Source organism: Rhinatrema bivittatum, chromosome 4 (genome assembly GCF_901001135.1).
Source record: "Rhinatrema bivittatum chromosome 4, aRhiBiv1.1, whole genome shotgun sequence".
Classification (NCBI taxonomy): domain Eukaryota; kingdom Metazoa; phylum Chordata; class Amphibia; order Gymnophiona; family Rhinatrematidae; genus Rhinatrema; species Rhinatrema bivittatum.
This window is the reverse complement of record NC_042618.1, coordinates 293,319,295-293,335,800: the sequence shown is the minus strand read 5'-3', so window position 1 is coordinate 293,335,800 and position 16,506 is coordinate 293,319,295. Positions and strand designations below refer to the sequence as shown.

General features: G+C 45.3%; 1 protein-coding gene across 1 annotated transcript in view; it reads right to left on the bottom strand.

Annotated features, from left to right (window-relative positions):
• RYR3 (ryanodine receptor 3) overlaps positions 1-16,506 on the bottom strand; it is a 1,291,138-nt gene that overhangs the window by 358,183 nt on the left and 916,449 nt on the right. Inside the window, 1 exon segment of the mRNA XM_029600192.1 lies at positions 1,015-1,111. Within this exon segment, the coding sequence (XP_029456052.1) occupies positions 1,015-1,111 (97 nt within the window).

The window sequence follows — 16,506 nt, the reverse complement described above, 5'->3', positions numbered from 1 at the left end:
CCGTAGTAACGTATTTAATATCGACAACTTATGGAGTTCTCCATACTTCCGCATGAAACGCAACGAAACCTTTTTCCCTGCACATCCCTACCGTGTTTCAGACCTGAGTCTTTCTTCAGGGGAATATCACCCTAGAAATCTCCAACTACTGAAATCGTTTACCTCGCTGAATAGTTGATTACTCTGCTTTTTGCTGTTCCATGTCTCAGAACAGATGTCTCAAGACGTGTCGGGATTCATTTTTATCATTTAAGAAAGCCAACACCAAAGAAACCTGAAGGTACCCGCTCAAATATTAGTATAAATTCCATCGTCAATAGTTTCATTTGTCTCTGCCTAGAGAGCAGACGCCAGAGAAAGTTTGGGACTATACAGAGAAAATATTTCTTTTTAAAAAAATTTATTTTGAAAAATCACATTTATGGAGGTGGCAGGAGGTTAATGATTATAACCAATATGATACTGGTGCGGGGACACCTACACTCTATATGAAACCTTCTGCTCTTCCTAAAAAATATTTTTTCAGATAAAATTTGTTAAAAGTATCAAGTCTTATTGACAAATTATTCATACCTACTTTGGAGTGTAGGGGTTGAAATTGAAATCTCAACACTGAAATTTTTTTTTTCTAAAATGGACACATGAAACTAATAATAAAAAAACTTTCTACAGCGACAGAGCAACATTTTGTTCTTGATCAGTTTAATAATTGGGAGGATCGCTGTTCACAGTGGTGTTTACATATAGTTAAGTTCTGAGTTAGCCAGCTAAATGCTTTTGAATATGGACCCCACAGTAAATTAGTGATACTCAGCCTTTATTATAAGCCACTGAGCAAGTATAAAAGTTTAAACATTACATTTTTATCCATTTCATTTTAGGTTCCAAATTTATAACTTTATGACTGCTGTCTAGGATCCACTGTGGCTTTCAAACCGCCCCTGGCTGAGGATCACTGCTGTACATCTGTACATATCTGCACTAAGAGAAAAGCTCCAGTTAAAAAGTACTTACAGCCAAATCTTGAACTAGTCTTTCCTCAAATGAATATTCCTCTGTCTCTATCCAAAATTTCTGATAACCATGGAGGAAGAGATTAATAGCACGGTGCCTGGGAGGGAGGGTGAAAGGGAAACCAAGAGGAGTAAAACCAGTAGTATGCAAGATAGCTCAGTGGTTAATGATTAGTAAGGAGATCTAGTTTGTGCAATTCTGAGTCTCTGATTGGTCAGTGAAAAACGAAAAGAGACTATAGTAAAGTGGGAGAAGACATTCATTTAAAAACCTATTGTTATGGATTCTGCAAGCTCTCTCTAGTGACTGGAGGCTAGAATAGATTATTAGTGGGTGAAACATTCCTTCTAATGACCAGAGAATGGGGTAGGATATCTATCAGTGTGTGATTAGCTGGTGACTGGAAGCTGGAACAGAATATCAGTTTGTGATGTGTTCCCTCTAGTTGTTAGAAGTCTCAAATGGCATCTGTTTATTCTGGTAGATAATAGAAAGTCTTTTCCATTTGGATTTGGAGCCATAGATGGCATATTTCATACAGCCATTGTAAGTTTCAAAGTTTCTAATGTTTCAGCTATGGACTTATTCAAAATTATGTGAGGAAGTACTAAAGGTTTCTATAGAGGCTATCCCTTCTATATCAGGAGTGTACTATATATCTGCCTCTCAGAGAGGTTCAGTACAGGAGGTGACTTTGAGAGCGCAATCTGTAGGGACTGATTTGAATTTGACACAGAATTTAGAACAAGTCCAAGAAACCATTATGGGGAAGTCCACAATGTTGATTTATTTCATCTTTCCTATTTTAGTCTTATCTCTCCAGGTGGAGCCTTTTACCAGTTGTTCCTCTATGTAATGAAGTTCTTTGTGGCATATTCCATCTCCTCCCTTGTCATACACAGGTAACAATTCAGAGAAAGTCACTCATCTTAACAGCTGCCTAAGATCCTTCTCTAATTTTCTGAGGAAGAAGGGAGGACATTTGTCTGCCTCCATAAGAGGTGCTACTATGGGTCACTATCTCATTGCTAATATCGTGAAGGAATTGTGCAATTACATAGTTTGGGAAATGTCTTCTTGGCTCATTGATTTTGTCCAATCTGAAACCACTGAAAGCCATCTTCTTCTTGTTCTTGGGATCCTCTAAGGCAGTAGAGGTAAAATTAGAGGACTAATTATGGGGGAAGTTTCTTGAATTTTTGCCAACTCTGCCTTGAGATGAACAACTGCCAACCTCAGATCAGAGAGATGGGTACAGATATGTGGGTGCTATATACTGACCAATCAGAATCCCATTACACAAAGGTGGTAATTTTCAAAAGGATTTATGTGCATAAAACAGTATTTTACACACATAAATAGACTTTATGTGTGTAAATGGACCTTTAAAAATTGCTACTTTAATGTGCATTAACTCATTTGAAATTTCACTGCATTTTCAAAAGGTTTTACTTGCATTAATGGACTTTACGCATGTAATGGACTTTTGAAAATTGCTATAATATATGCTACTTTTATACGTGTAAATCCTTTTGAAAACCAATTTGTACAAAAGGATGTTTTTATAACAACATTAATCAAGGATAGGAAAGGGATACTTGTGTGCATGAAAAAAGGGACTAGCCACAAGTTACATTACCGTTAGCACCAGAATAAGACTGTATGGATTTTCAGGTACTTTTTCAAGCCAAAATCGTTGGTAGGTACTCAGGAAGAAATTATTAATTTTGTGTCTAAAGAAAAACATAGGATTTTACTCAAGAACTAACCACAGAAAGATAATTAGCATAAGTCATAAGAATATGAATCACATATTCTTGTCCCATGGAAAAGAGAGAACAATTGTACCACTTCATGGTCTCTTTAAACAAAAAGAAACCTGTTACACTTAATGATTTTCAGCATAAATGTATGCTGAGAGAAGAGTTCAACAAAGGAAATCATCCAAAGGAATCAGAACAATGTGAAATTTGGAATTGTATACAAAATGGAGGTAATTTTGAAAAGGATCAATGTGTGTAAAACTGTTTTTTAAGCATTTACATGACCTTTTGAAAATTGCTACTTTTACGCACACAACTCCTTTGAAATTTCACTGAATTTTCTAAAGCCTTTATGCAAGTAAATGGATTTTATGTACATAAATGGGCTTTTGAAAATTGCTACAATATATGGTACTTTCACAGATTTAATTCCTTTTGAAAATTACCTCCAATATGTGCAGCTCTTTAAGTAAAAAGCAGATCAAGAAAGAATATAATCTCCATGTGGGAAGACATAAACCTTAGATAGAATCAGAAGAAATGAAAACAAATTGAGCAATAAATCAGGAAGCAATGGTAAACAAGGAGGGAGGGGTTAGAGGAGAGAGAATGATGCCCGAAAAAGAAGGAATGAGATGGGAAGGAGAGAGAATACAAGAGACACAGGAGATGGCAACAGAATGATATAGAAGGAGGAGAAGGAATAGAGAGAGGGGAGCAGTTACAGGAAAGGGTAGGAAAGGATGGAAAATGAGAGACGGGAAAGACATGGGCACATACAAATTGTTGTACCAATCCAGAGGTCAATATTCAAAGGAGTTTATCAAGGTAACTTTTGAGTTACATGGACACACCACAAGCTTTAATATTCTGCTCCTCTAACCAGTTAAATTGTATCTAGTTTAAATTTAGTAAGATAAATCAGGGGCATAAATGCATGAAGATTATTTTAAAATCTACGTGCATACTTTATGAAATAGCGCGATTTTTGCGCAAGGCGAGATATGCGCATTTATGGGCGCATGTGTGGCCCTTTTAAAATCTGCCCATCAGTTAGCAGCTAGGGTCTCTAAACCCCACTGGTTTGATAACCTACACTCTTCCCAGTTACCCCAGAACCTTTAAACCCCTCAGAAATGAGTTGATCCTTTTATTTTCTAACTTACACGCCATTCATAGCAGAAGTAAAGTTATGGAGTAGGGAAGTATTTATATGCACATCTCTTGGCCAGGCCTCAAAATGCATTCCTTGCCTAAACTACGCGCATACCTGACTCAGCAGGTTTTACACGTGAATCTGGGTGCTTTTTAAAATATGATTGGCGCGCGTAAGCCTGATTTCTTCATGCATCCCTTAATTGATGTGCATGCCAGGCTTTTAAAATTCACTTTTATTAGTATTAGGCTAATTTAGTTGCAGGGAACCTTTCAGAAGATTTGTCATGATTTTATTTAGAATTGTAAGGGACTATTACTTCTTTTGTAAGAGCTTGGACATCATTTCGATGAGGTAAGTTGACTCTGAAGTTAAGGTGAAAGAACATAGCAGAAATTGCATCTTTTTGAGGCTTTCCTAACTCCAATGACATCAAATCTTCACCAAGGTGTACTGTGCTCTAAGGGGCGGATTTTAAAAGGCCCGCGCGCGTAAATCCTTCCGGATTTACTTGCGCAGGGCCCTTGCGCGCCGGCGCGCCTATTTTGCATAGGCCGCCGGCGTGCGTAAAGCCCCTGGACACGCATAAGTCCTGGGGCTTTCGAAAAGGGGCGGGAGGGGGCGTGTCCAGGGGCGATCCCGAAATGACGCGGCGTTTCGGGGGCGGACCGTGGCATTTTGGGGGCGGGCCCGGGGGCGTGGTGCTGGCCCGGGGGCATGGTCGAGGCCTCTGGACCAGCCCCCGGGACCGGAGGACGGAGCGGGGCTGCCGGTGACGTGCACAAAGTTACGCCTGCTTTCAGCAGGCGTAACTTTGCCGACAAATGTAGGGGGGGGATTTAGATAGGGCCGGGGGCTGGGTTAGGTAGGGGAAGGGAGGGGAAGGTGGGGGGAGGGCGAAGGAAAGTTCCCTCCGAGGCCGCTCCAAAATCGGAGCGGCCTCGGAGGGAACAGGCAGCGCACGCTGGGCTCGGCGCACGCAGGTTGCAGAAATGTGCACCCCTTTGCACACGCCGACCCCGGATTTTATAAGATACGCGCGGCTACGCGCATATCTTATAAAATCCAGCGTACTTTTGTTCGCGCCTGGTGCGCGAACAAAAGTACGCGATCGCGCAAGTATTTAAAATCTACCCCTTAGTCTTTGAACAATTCACTCTACATGCAAAATTGGCCGCTAAACCCTAAACCACCACTAACACCTCACCTCGACCTAGTAGATGGCCCTCCTATAGAGATATAAATACTTAACTATTATGAGGGCCTTATAGATAGTCTCAGTCTCTCGCTCTCTCTCAGCATAGGATGCAAAAATAGGGATTGGTGCACTAAGTTTACCACACCATGTGGTAATACTGATGCAAAGCAGTAAGTTACTGCATGGTGCAGTCATTCAAAAATTTCCCAAAACACACCTCTTTTTGTTATCAATGCATTAGTAACACTTTTTGATTAATCTAGCTGTTAATTTGATGAACTCGGTTAGAAACAAATTCATCTACCTCTTTGTTATAGTTAGTTTCTGACCTCCTTCCCACTGAATTGCTATAAAATGCTATAAAATTGCTCCAAATGCTACAGAACTCTGCAGCCAGAATCCTTACCAATACAAATAAAAGAGATCACATCACCCCCATTCTCAAGCTCCTCCACTGGCTGCCTATAAAGCAAAGGATCCTATATAAAGTACTCACCGTAATTCATAAATCCATTCACAATATCTCTCCTCTTCAATTATGTAACCAACTACGCCCTCACTCCTCCTCTAGACCCATCAGAGGAGCATATAAAGGCACACTCTATGTACCTTCAACAAAATCCTCGCATCATAAACGTGCCATATCTACAGCAGGCCCCATTCAATGGAATGCGCTCCCACCAGACATTCGGCTTGAGTTCTGCCACTCTTCATTCAAAAAAAAACTTAAAATCTGGCTCTTTAGCCAAGCTTTTCCAGGACCATGATCATCATTTTTTCCCCTCCAACCAGCAAGAACATATCTTCTTCACAAACCCCCATTTTCCATACCACTACCTACTTCGGTATCTAATCTCTTGCTGCAGGACACTTGAGACTTTCTCACTTATACGTTATAATTTTTATGCTCAATAAGACCTGTCAACTTAATTGTTTAAGTCTTTTTTTTTTTTTTTTCTCCTTTATCTTTTGGTCATCAATGTTACAACGTTATTGTTAAATTTTGAACTTATGTACACTGTTCCAAGTTTCATAACCTTGTTCTATGTAATGCCTTTTGGCAATTTTCATGTTCTGTTTCAATGTAAACCGATGTGATCTTTATTTCATATAGGAACACCGGTATATAAAAATCTAAAAATAAATAAATAAATAATAGACAATAAAATCAAATAATACATAAATATGTCCTGTAAATAGTCTTGGCTCATGCCAGATTTGAAATAGTTTTTTACAAGCTTAAGTTTAGAAAAGCTGCATTCTGCCAAAGCAACTGACATGGGCATTGTCAACAAAATTCAAAATCCAGTTCCAACATTGGGGCAGATTTCACATAAACTGTTATAAACAATAAATTACAAGATTTCAGCTCCATTTTTAATACATCTGGTAGAAGTAAGCAAATGCTGAGATGTTCTTCAGCTAATTCAATTCCATCCACATCAAATTCTCTAGGTTTTGAATCAGTGAGAGCAATTGTATTAGGGATGTGAATCGTTTTTTGACGATTTAAAATATCGTCCGATATATTTTAAATCGTCAAAAATCATTAGGGCCACGATACAATACCAATTCCCCCGATTTATCGTCAAAAAATCGTAAATCGGGGGAAGGGGGAGGGCAGGAAAACCGGCACACTAAAACCCCCTAAAACCCACCCCCAACCCTTTAAATTAAATCCCCCACCCTCCCGAACCCCCCCCCCCAAATGCCTTAAATTACCCTGGGGTCCAGCGGCGGTCCATAGCTAAATCGGGGGAAGGGGGAGGGCAGGAAAACCGGCACACTAAATCCCCCTAAAACCCACCCCCGACCCTTTAAATTAAAACCCCCCCCCCCCAAATGCCTTAAAGTACCCTGGGGTCCGAAACGGGCCGAAAACCGGCACACTAAATCCCCCTAAAACCCACCCCCGACCCTTTAAATTAAATTCCCCCCCTCCCGAACCCCCCCAAATGCCTTAAAGTATCCTGGGGTCCAGCGACGGTCCGAAACGGGCTCCTGCTGTTGAAGCGTGTTGTCTTCAGCCGGCGCCATTTTGCAAAATGGCCGCCGCAAAATGGCGGTGGCCATAGACCAACACGATTCGACCGCAGGAGGTCGCTTCCGGACCCCCGCTGGACTTTTGGCAAGTCTTGTGGGGGTCAGGAGGCCTCCCCAAGCTGGCCAAAAGTCTCTGGGGGTCCAGCGGGCGTCCGGGAGCGATCTCCTGCCGTGAATCGTTTTCCGTACGGATAATGGCGCCGGCCATACGTGTATGGCCGGCGCCATTTTCCGTATGGAAAATGGCGCCGGCAGGAGATCGACTGCAGGAGGTCCGGCGGAGGTCCGGAACCCTCGCTGAACGACCTCCTGCAGTCGATCTCCTGCCGGCGCCATTTTCCATACGGAAAATGGCGCCGGCCATACACGTATGGCCGGCGCCATTATCCGTACGGAAAACGATTCGCGGCAGGAGATCGCTCCCGGACGCCCGCTGGACCCCCAGAGACTTTTGGCCAGCTTGCTTCCACTGGTGACCACAGTCCTTGTGACAGCTGTTCTTCACAGATCACCTCTCAACCTTTGAGGTTGGCATCTGTGATCCCTATAACCCACTCCAGAACCTTTAGGCCCATCCCTTTCTCCAAACTGGGCCGACACAGCCTACCATGAGATACTGAATCTGGAAGTACCCTGCAATGGTAAAGGCCAATGAAACTCCTCTGACAACAGATTTTTATTTTTTTTTATTTATTTAAGGTTTTTATATACCGGCAATCATGAGCACATATCTTGCTGGTTTACATGAAACGGGAGTGCATTAAATACATCAACTAGAACTGTGGTGATCGAAGGAGCAGTTACAAATAACAAGGGTAGCAGAACTTGGATAAGAAGGAAGAGATAGGAAAGAATAAACGGTTGAACGGTATACAAATAAATTAAATGCTATGTAAAAATGGCATGATTAATGGCTGAATATTTGAAGTCCTTGGTTTGTATCTATGACGTGATATTAGATTGTGTCTGGGAAAGCTTGCTTGAATAACCAAGTCTTAAGTCCTTTCCTGAAAGTTAAGAGGCAAGGTTCCAGTCTGAGATCTGTGGGAATGGAATTCCACAGAGAAGGGCCAGCAGTGGAGGTGGCACGATCTCTTAGAGTGATGTGTTTGGTCATTTTCGCAGGAGGAACTTTGAGGGCGCCTCGGTAGACATTTCTGGTAGGTCTTGTCGAGTTGTATACTTGGAGGGGGATTTGTAGATCGAGGGAGATGCGTTGATGAATAGTTTTGAAGATGACACAAATGGCTTTGTACATGATACGGAAGTGGACGGGTAGCCAATGTAACTCTTTCAGAATGGGGGATATGTGGTCTCTCTTTCTTGCGCCTGTTAGTAATCGAGCTGCTGAATTTTGAACCATCTGTAGTGGTTTGGAGTAGGAAGAGGGCAGACCTAGCAATAGGGAATTGCAGTAGTCTAATTTTGCAAAAATGACTGCTTGGATGATCGTTCTGAAGTCTTGGGCATGGAAAAGAGGTCTTATCCTCTTCAGAACCTGGAGTTTATAGAAGCAGTCTTTGGTTGTTTTGTTGATATGGGCCTTGAAGTTTAGCCGGTTGTCTATTATCACTCCTAAGTCTCGAACTTGTGTGGTAGGTAGGTTGGTGGGAAGAGTAGTGGAGATGTTGGTTTCCGGAGAAATGAGAAGGATTTCTGTCTTAGAAGAGTTTAAGATGAGGTGTAGGTTGTTTAGTAGTTGTTTGATTTTCAGGTGGCATGATTCCCAGTAGTCAAGAGTTTCAGAATATGTATCTTTGATGGGGATGATGATTTGGATATCGTCTGCATAAAGGAAGTACTTTAGATTGAGGTTGGTGAGAAGTTGGCAGAGAGGAAGAAGATAGATGTTAAATAGGGTCGGAGATAATGAAGAACCTTGAGGGACTCCTATGACAGAGTCAAATCTAGAGGATTCCTTGTTTTGGATTTTAACTTTGTAACCTCTGTTATTGAGAAAGGTTTTGAACCAGGATAGGACGGTGCCGCTGATTCCTATAGACGAGAGTTGGTTTAGGAGGATGGCGTGGTTGACCGTGTCGAACGCTGCTGAGAGGTCTAACAAGATCAATAGGAATGAGTTTCCTTTGTCAAGGCCCATTAAGATATAATCTGTCAACGAGGAGAGGAGGGATTCTGTGCCTCGATTTTTTCTGAAGCCGTGTTGTGGGGTGAAGAGAAGATTGTTGTCTTCGATGAAATCTGAGAGTTGAGAGTTCACTAGTTTTTCCATGATCTTGGCGATGAATGGGAGGTTAGCTATGGGGCGGAAGTTGTTGGGTTCCTTCGGGTCAAGGTTAGGTTTCTTTAAGAGCGGTGAGATTGAGGCCATTTTGAGGTCATCAGGGCAGATTCCTTGGGCTAGAGAGCAGTTGATGATATTTGTCAAAGATGTAGCTATTGTGTCTGGAATAGATAGAAGTAATTTGGAGGGGATGTGGTCTGCAGGATGAGATGAAGGTTTCATTTTTCTCAGGATGGCTTGTATCTCAGTGGAGGCTACAGGTTCAAAGGTGTTTAAGCTGGCATTTTTGTGTGCAGGTTGTTGATATGTCTGGAGGGCTGCTGTGTCGGGAGGCAGTTGTGTTAGGAGATTGGAAATTTTATTTTGGAAAAACTGAGCGAGTTCTTCGGCTTTGGACTGAGCCATATTGCCGGGGATTTCTCGCGGTATGGTTTGAGTGAGGCTGGAGACATAGGCGAAGAGGGCTTTAGCGTCAAAGACCAGGTTGTGAATCTTGGATGCGTAAAAATCTTTTTTGATTTTGAGGTGAGGGATTTGTACTGGTAAAGTGTGGATTTGTATGATGAGATGGTGGTGTCGCAAGGGGTTTTACGCCAGGTCGCTTCTTTTTTTCTTAAAGTTTGTTTAAGTTTTCTGAGTTCGTTGGTGAACCAAGGTTGTCTGTTGGCTGCATTGGTGTGAGATTTTTTTGTAATTGAAGGACAGAGCTTGTTGGCTATATTTTCTGTTATGTTGTTCCATGAACGAATGGCAGTGTTAGGGTCGGATAAGTCTAATAGGGGGAGCTGGGAGACTAATTGGGTGTTGAGGTCTTCTGGAGAACATCGCTTTTTGTAATGGAATGAAGGAGAGGGGATGTTAGGAGTGTTGGTTTCTTCCAGTGCGAAAGAGGTGGAAATAAGAGAGTGGTCTGACCAAGGGACCTTTTTGTTCTTTAAGTTGTACGTGTTTGTAATCCCTTTGTTGAAGAAAATCAAGTCCAGGGTGTGACCCGCTTTGTGTGTGGGTTCATTGACTATTTGTTGGAATCCCATGGCAGATAGGGCTGTGAGGAGGGTTATACAGCTGTTGGATGGTGAGGGGTTGTCAATATGTAGATTGAAGTCTCCTAAGATGATTGCTGGAGAATCCAGGTTGATGAGCAAGGTGGAGATTTCAAGGATAGGGGAGACATTGGATTCTAGGAACCCTGGGGGGGCGTAGACAAGAAGGATTTGAAGATGTTGTGAGGTGAAGAAGCCGACTTCCAGTTTTGAGTTAGAGCTGAATGGATGTTGGGAGAAGTTCAGACTTTTTTTGGTAGCCAAAAGGATTCCACCTCCTCTTTTTTTCAGTCTCGGGAGTGAGAAGACGTCATAGGTATGTGTAGGTAGTTGGTTTATTAACGCTGTATCTGAGGGCTTGAGCCATGTTTCAGTTACTCCACAAATATCTGGCTTGGCGTCGTTGAGATAATCATTAAAGATTAGGGATTTTTTTGTTAGGGATTGTGCATTGAAGAGTGAGAGTGAGAAGAGGGAGAGGCCTAAAAGCTGTGTGATTGGAGTAATCGAGATGGAGGTGAGGGTTTTTAAGTTCTTGAGGAGGGCTCGTCTGGCAGATAATCTTTTAGGTGGGAGGCGGTGTTGTAATGTTGGTATTGGGAGTACTAGAGACATTGTGAATGGTTAGCTGGCTGGTGCCGTGGATAGGCGGATGACTGGTGGCTGGTGCCGAGGATAGGCGGATGACTGATGGCTGGAGCCGTGGATAGGCGAATGACTGATGGCTGGTGCCGTGGATAGGCGGAAGACTGATGGGAGGAAAGGCTGGGATTAGGAAGAAATAATTAATTGGTTAGGGCTCTGGATGAGCGTAGAATGGTTGTTTGCAGTGAGGGTGTTTGCTGAATGCTTGCGGGATGGTTGATAGCTGAATGCTTGCAGGATGGTTGTTTGCTCAGGATGGTTGTTTGCTCAGGATGGTTGTTTGCTCAGGATGGTTGTTTGCTCAGGATGGTTGTTTGCTGAATGCTTGCAGGATGGTTTGCTGAGCATTTGTTGGACGCTTGCAGGATGGTTGTTTGCTCAAGATGGTTGTTTGCTGAATGCTAGCAGGATGGTTGTTTGCTCAAGAAGGTTGTTTGCTCAAGATGGTTGTTTGCTGAATGCTAGCAGGATGGTTGTTTGCTCAAGAAGGTTGTTTGCTCAAGATGGTTGTTTGCTGAATGCTAGCAGGATGGTTGTTTGCTCAAGAAGGTTGTTTGCTCAAGATAGTTGTTTGCTGAATGCTTGTAGGATGGTTGTTTGCTGAGCATTTGTTGGACGCTTGCAGGATGGTTGTTTGCTCAAGATGGTTGTTTGCTGAATGCTAGCAGGATGGTTGTTTGCTCAAGAAGGTTGTTTGCTCAAGATGGTTGTTTGCTGAATGCTAGCAGGATGGTTGTTTGCTCAAGAAGGTTGTTTGCTCAAGATGGTTGTTTGCTGAATGCTAGCAGGATGGTTGTTTGCTCAAGAAGGTTGTTTGCTCAAGATGGTTGTTTGCTGAATGCTTGTAGGATGGTTGTTTGCTGAGCATTTGTTGGATGTTTGCAAGATGGTTGTTTGCTCAAGATGGTTGAGGGGTTGTTTGCTCAAGATGGAGAGGCTGGATTGAATGCAGGGTGGCTGTTGGAGAGGCTGGAGTGGATGCTGGGAGGGTGCTAGGGAGGTAAGTTGAGAGGTGGCTTTGTTCCAGCCTACGGAATCCCCTAGCCTAGGACCTTTGCTGGCTGCTACCTTTATGGCTTTAGATTTATCCAAGGGTATGGCTCAGGGCTTCTCAGGGCTGTACGAAGGGGCGAAACAAAGGGGCCTGCCCCTTTGTCGCGCTCCTTCGGCGCGCGACGCTAGGCGCGCGGCGCCGGGCTGACTGCGGATTTAAAGCCCCTCAGGGCCTGCTCCTATTGGAGGAGCTGGATCGGTGGGCGGATCGTTTTCGGCGCGGTTTCCCTTTCAGGTAGGCAAAGTTTCTTACGTGGCTGCTGCCGCGTTGTCGTCGCCGAGTCCCCTCGGGTGGGGAGCGTGTAGCCCTGGCTACACGCTCCCCACCCGAGGGGACTAGCAATGCCCCCTGTAGAGTGTGCATGTGGGCAAAAGTCCATGGCACCAAATTCAACATAGATGCCATTGAACCTAGGACCTGAAGATAATTCTAAACCCTGGGCACTGGCATCCGCAAAATCTGCATTACCTGGGATTGTAATTTCTGAATCCTCTCCAAGGTGAGAAACATTCTTCCGAGATGAGTATCAAACTTTGCCCCCAAGTATTCCACTGCTGGTCCCTGAGATGTGGCGACCAGCAGTTCTGGTCACCGCATCTCGGAGAGGATGTGGTTGCGATAGAGGGGGTACAGAGAGGGGTGGCCGGGATGGTGGTGGGGATGGGTGGAGCAGATCACATGTGGGGAGGGGTTGGAGGGATTGGGTCTGTTCGGCTTGGAGTGGGGACAGCTGGGGGGGATTTGATGGAGGTCTTTAGGGTCATGGGAGGTCTTGGGCAAGTGGATGTGAGTCGGTTGCACTTTCGGATAGTGGAGGGACTGGGGGCATTCCATAGGGTTCGTGGGTGGCACATTTGGGACTGGTTGGAGAGGATTCATTTTTACTCGGCGCGCGGTTGAGCTCTGGGGTTTGTTGATGGAGGGTGTGGTTGGTGCAGTTGGTGTGGCTGGGTTCGGGAGGGGTTTGGGTGGGTTTTTGGAGGAGAAGTCCATTGACTGCTGTTGGTCAGATTTGCTTGGGGAATGGCCACTGCTATTGGTTGCATCGGTGGCATGGGATCTTCTTGGTGTTTGGGTGCTTGCCGGGTTCTTGTGGCCTGGTTTGGCCTCTGTTGGAGGCAGGAGGCAGGATGCTGGGCTTGATGGACCCTTGGTCTGACCCAGCATGGCAATTTCTTATGTTCTTATGTTCTTATGTTGATCTGGGTAGGGTTCATGTGACTCTTCACCAAATTCACCACCCAGCTCAAGGACTGCAACATACCCATCACCGTGCGCACAGCCTGCTGGCATACCTCCTCCAATTTCCCTCGGATAAGCCAGTCATCTGGATAAGTATGAACTAGGATCCCCTCCCTGTGGAGAGCTGCTGCCACCACCACCATCACCTTTGTGAACGTGCGAGGTACAGTCGCTAAACCAAACGGAAGGGCCCGAAACTGGAAAAGTTACCCCAGAACCATAACACAAAGAAACTTTGATGTCCTTCCCAAATGGGGATGTGCAGATAGGCTTCTATCAAGTCTAGCGAGGCCCAAAAAACTCCATGAGACAAATTGCCCCTATCACCATCTGCAATATTTCCATAAGGAAAAATGGAAACTAGCAGTACTACATTTCACCTTTTGCAGATCGAGGGTGGGATGAAAGGCTCCTTCTTTTTTTTGGTACAACACAGTAAATCAAGTAATTCCCGTGACCATGCTCCCTGGCTGCTACCGGTACTATCATGCCAGCATCTGAAGGCAACAATGTGTCCTGAATCGCTGCTTGCTTGCCTCGGATACTGCAATGAGACACCGCAAAAACTTCCATAATGGGGTGTGAAAAATTCTAAAGCAAAGCATAAACCTGGTTCACTGTGATAGACAGCCTTCCACCACCATCTCAAGAGAGTGGACCAGCCTGGCTTCATTGTGAAACCTTACCGCCACTGGACCCCTGGTCGGAGCCCGCTCAGGGATGTCTACGGTAGGGATGTGAATCGTTTTAGGACGATTAAAATTATCGTCCGATAATTTTAATATCGTCTTAAACCGTTATGGAACACAATACAATACAGATTCTAACGATTTATCGTTATAAATCGTTAGAATCGTGAGCCGGCACACTAAAACCCCCTAAAACCCACCCCCGACCCTTTAAATTAAATCCCCCACCCTCCCGAACCCCCCCCCCCAATAACTTAAATAACCTGCGGGTCCAGCGGCGGTCTGGAACGGCAGCGGTCCGGAACGGCAGCGGTCCGGAACGGGCTCCTGCTCCTGAATCTTGTCGTCTTCAGCCGGCGCCATTTTCCAAAATGGCGCCGAAAAATGGCGGCGGCCATAGACGAAAAAGATTGGACGGCAGGAGGTCCTTCCGGACCCCCGCTGGACTTTTGGCAAGTCTCGTGGGGGTCAGGAGGCCCCCCACAAGCTGGCCAAAAGTTCCTGGAGGTCCAGCGGGGGTCAGGGAGCGATTTCCCGCCGCGAATCGTTTTCGTACGGAAAATGGCGCCGGGAGGAGATCGACTGCAGGAGGTCGTTCAGCGAGGGTTCCGGCGCCTCGCTGAACGACCTCCTGCAGTCGATCTCCTGCCGGCGCCATTTTCCGTACGAAAACGATTCGCGGCGGGAAATCGCTCCCTGACCCCCGCTGGACCTCCAGGAACTTTTGGCCAGCTTGTGGGGGGCCTCCTGACCCCCACGAGACTTGCCAAAAGTCCAGCGGGGGTCCGGAAGGACCTCCTGCCGTCCAATCTTTTTCGTCTATGGCCGCCGCCATTTTTCGGCGCCATTTTGGAAAATGGCGCCGGCTGAAGACGACAAGATTCAGGAGCAGGAGCCCGTTCCGGACCGCTGCCGTTCCAGACCGCCGCTGGACCCGCAGGTTATTTAAGTTATTTGGGGGGGGGGGTTCGGGAGGGTGGGGGATTTAATTTAAAGGGTCGGGGGTGGGTTTTAGTGGGTTTTAATGTGCCGGTTTTTCGATTTTTCGATTTTTCGATTTTTAACGATTTTTAACGATTTTTCACGATATTTTACCCCCCCAAACGGCAACAATACGATTCCCTCCCCCTCCCAGCCGAAATCGATCGTTAAGACGATCGAGGACACGATTCACATCCCTAGTCTACGGGTACCTCGAAAGGACTGCTGCCTACTGGAACCCTGGTTTTGCCCCAAAGACAGTGCAGAATCCTTACTGGGACAAAAATTGCCGCAACTCCCAAAACCTAGAGAGAGGCGGAAAAGACTTCCAAACTGTAATCTTATGCTCCCGCAGCTTATTCCCTTTAGACTCCCCCAAAACATTCATCATTTGTTTCAGGTCCTCCTCAAACAACAATTTTCCTTCCTTTTAAGGGAAGATTACAGAGCTGAGACTTGGACCACATATCAGTTGGCCAATTCTGCAACCACAGCAGACCACCATGGCCATATTCCTGGCTGAAGACCAGCTCAAGTCATAAAGTGTGTCATAAAGTGTGTCAGCCTCATCTGCAATCCTGGCCTCCACCTGTGTTCTGGACCCAGCATAAAAAGGCCCTCTGCATCAGACTTCCACAGATCACTGCTCACAGGCTCAGCGTCAAGACTTCAAGCATCCTCTCCCAATGAATCTCTAGCTTACAGTCCTGTGCATCCTTTAATGCTGCCAAACCTGCAACCAGAAAGGTCGACTTGTTAGTGACCATCGAGACCGAAGCATGCACCTTCAGCAATACCAGCAGCTGCAGGATTTCCTCCGTGAGGGGATTCAATATTGCTTTGGCTCTAGCCACCTTGGGGCTAGAGCCACCTTGCCTCTGGGAAGTCCCCTTCCTGGTTCACCAACTTCTTGATCCTTTTAGGGATAAGAAAGGTTTTTCAGTGGATCCCAGAGTACAAACAACACAGGATCCACCCCCTTCTTTGTCAGACTCCTCCTGGACCACCTTAATACCCAGTTCCTTCTGAACATGGGAAATAAGGGACCTCAACTCCTCCTTACGGAACAGATGAACCACCTGCTGGTCATTTCCCTCCGTTATTGGGACCTCTTCGGGATCAGCCTGATTGACATCCACCATGAAATCTGCTGGGTCATCATGATCCACCCCTGGACCAACTCCAAGACCATCTTCTGGGTCATCCAGGACAGATCATCTGAGCTGCCAGGTCCCTCAGGATGGTCCTGACCCAGCTGGCGAAGGAGGTCCCCTGACCCCCAGTCAAGGAGCCCCTCGGCCTCTTTGCAGCAGGACGAGAAGGCTGACAGAAATATCCTTTTATAGCCAGTGCTTTTCCTGGTTAAAAAGGTAAAGACAAATTCTGAGGAAAACTCCACATCATCCTCTCCCCTGTCCAGCCCAGAGCTTGCA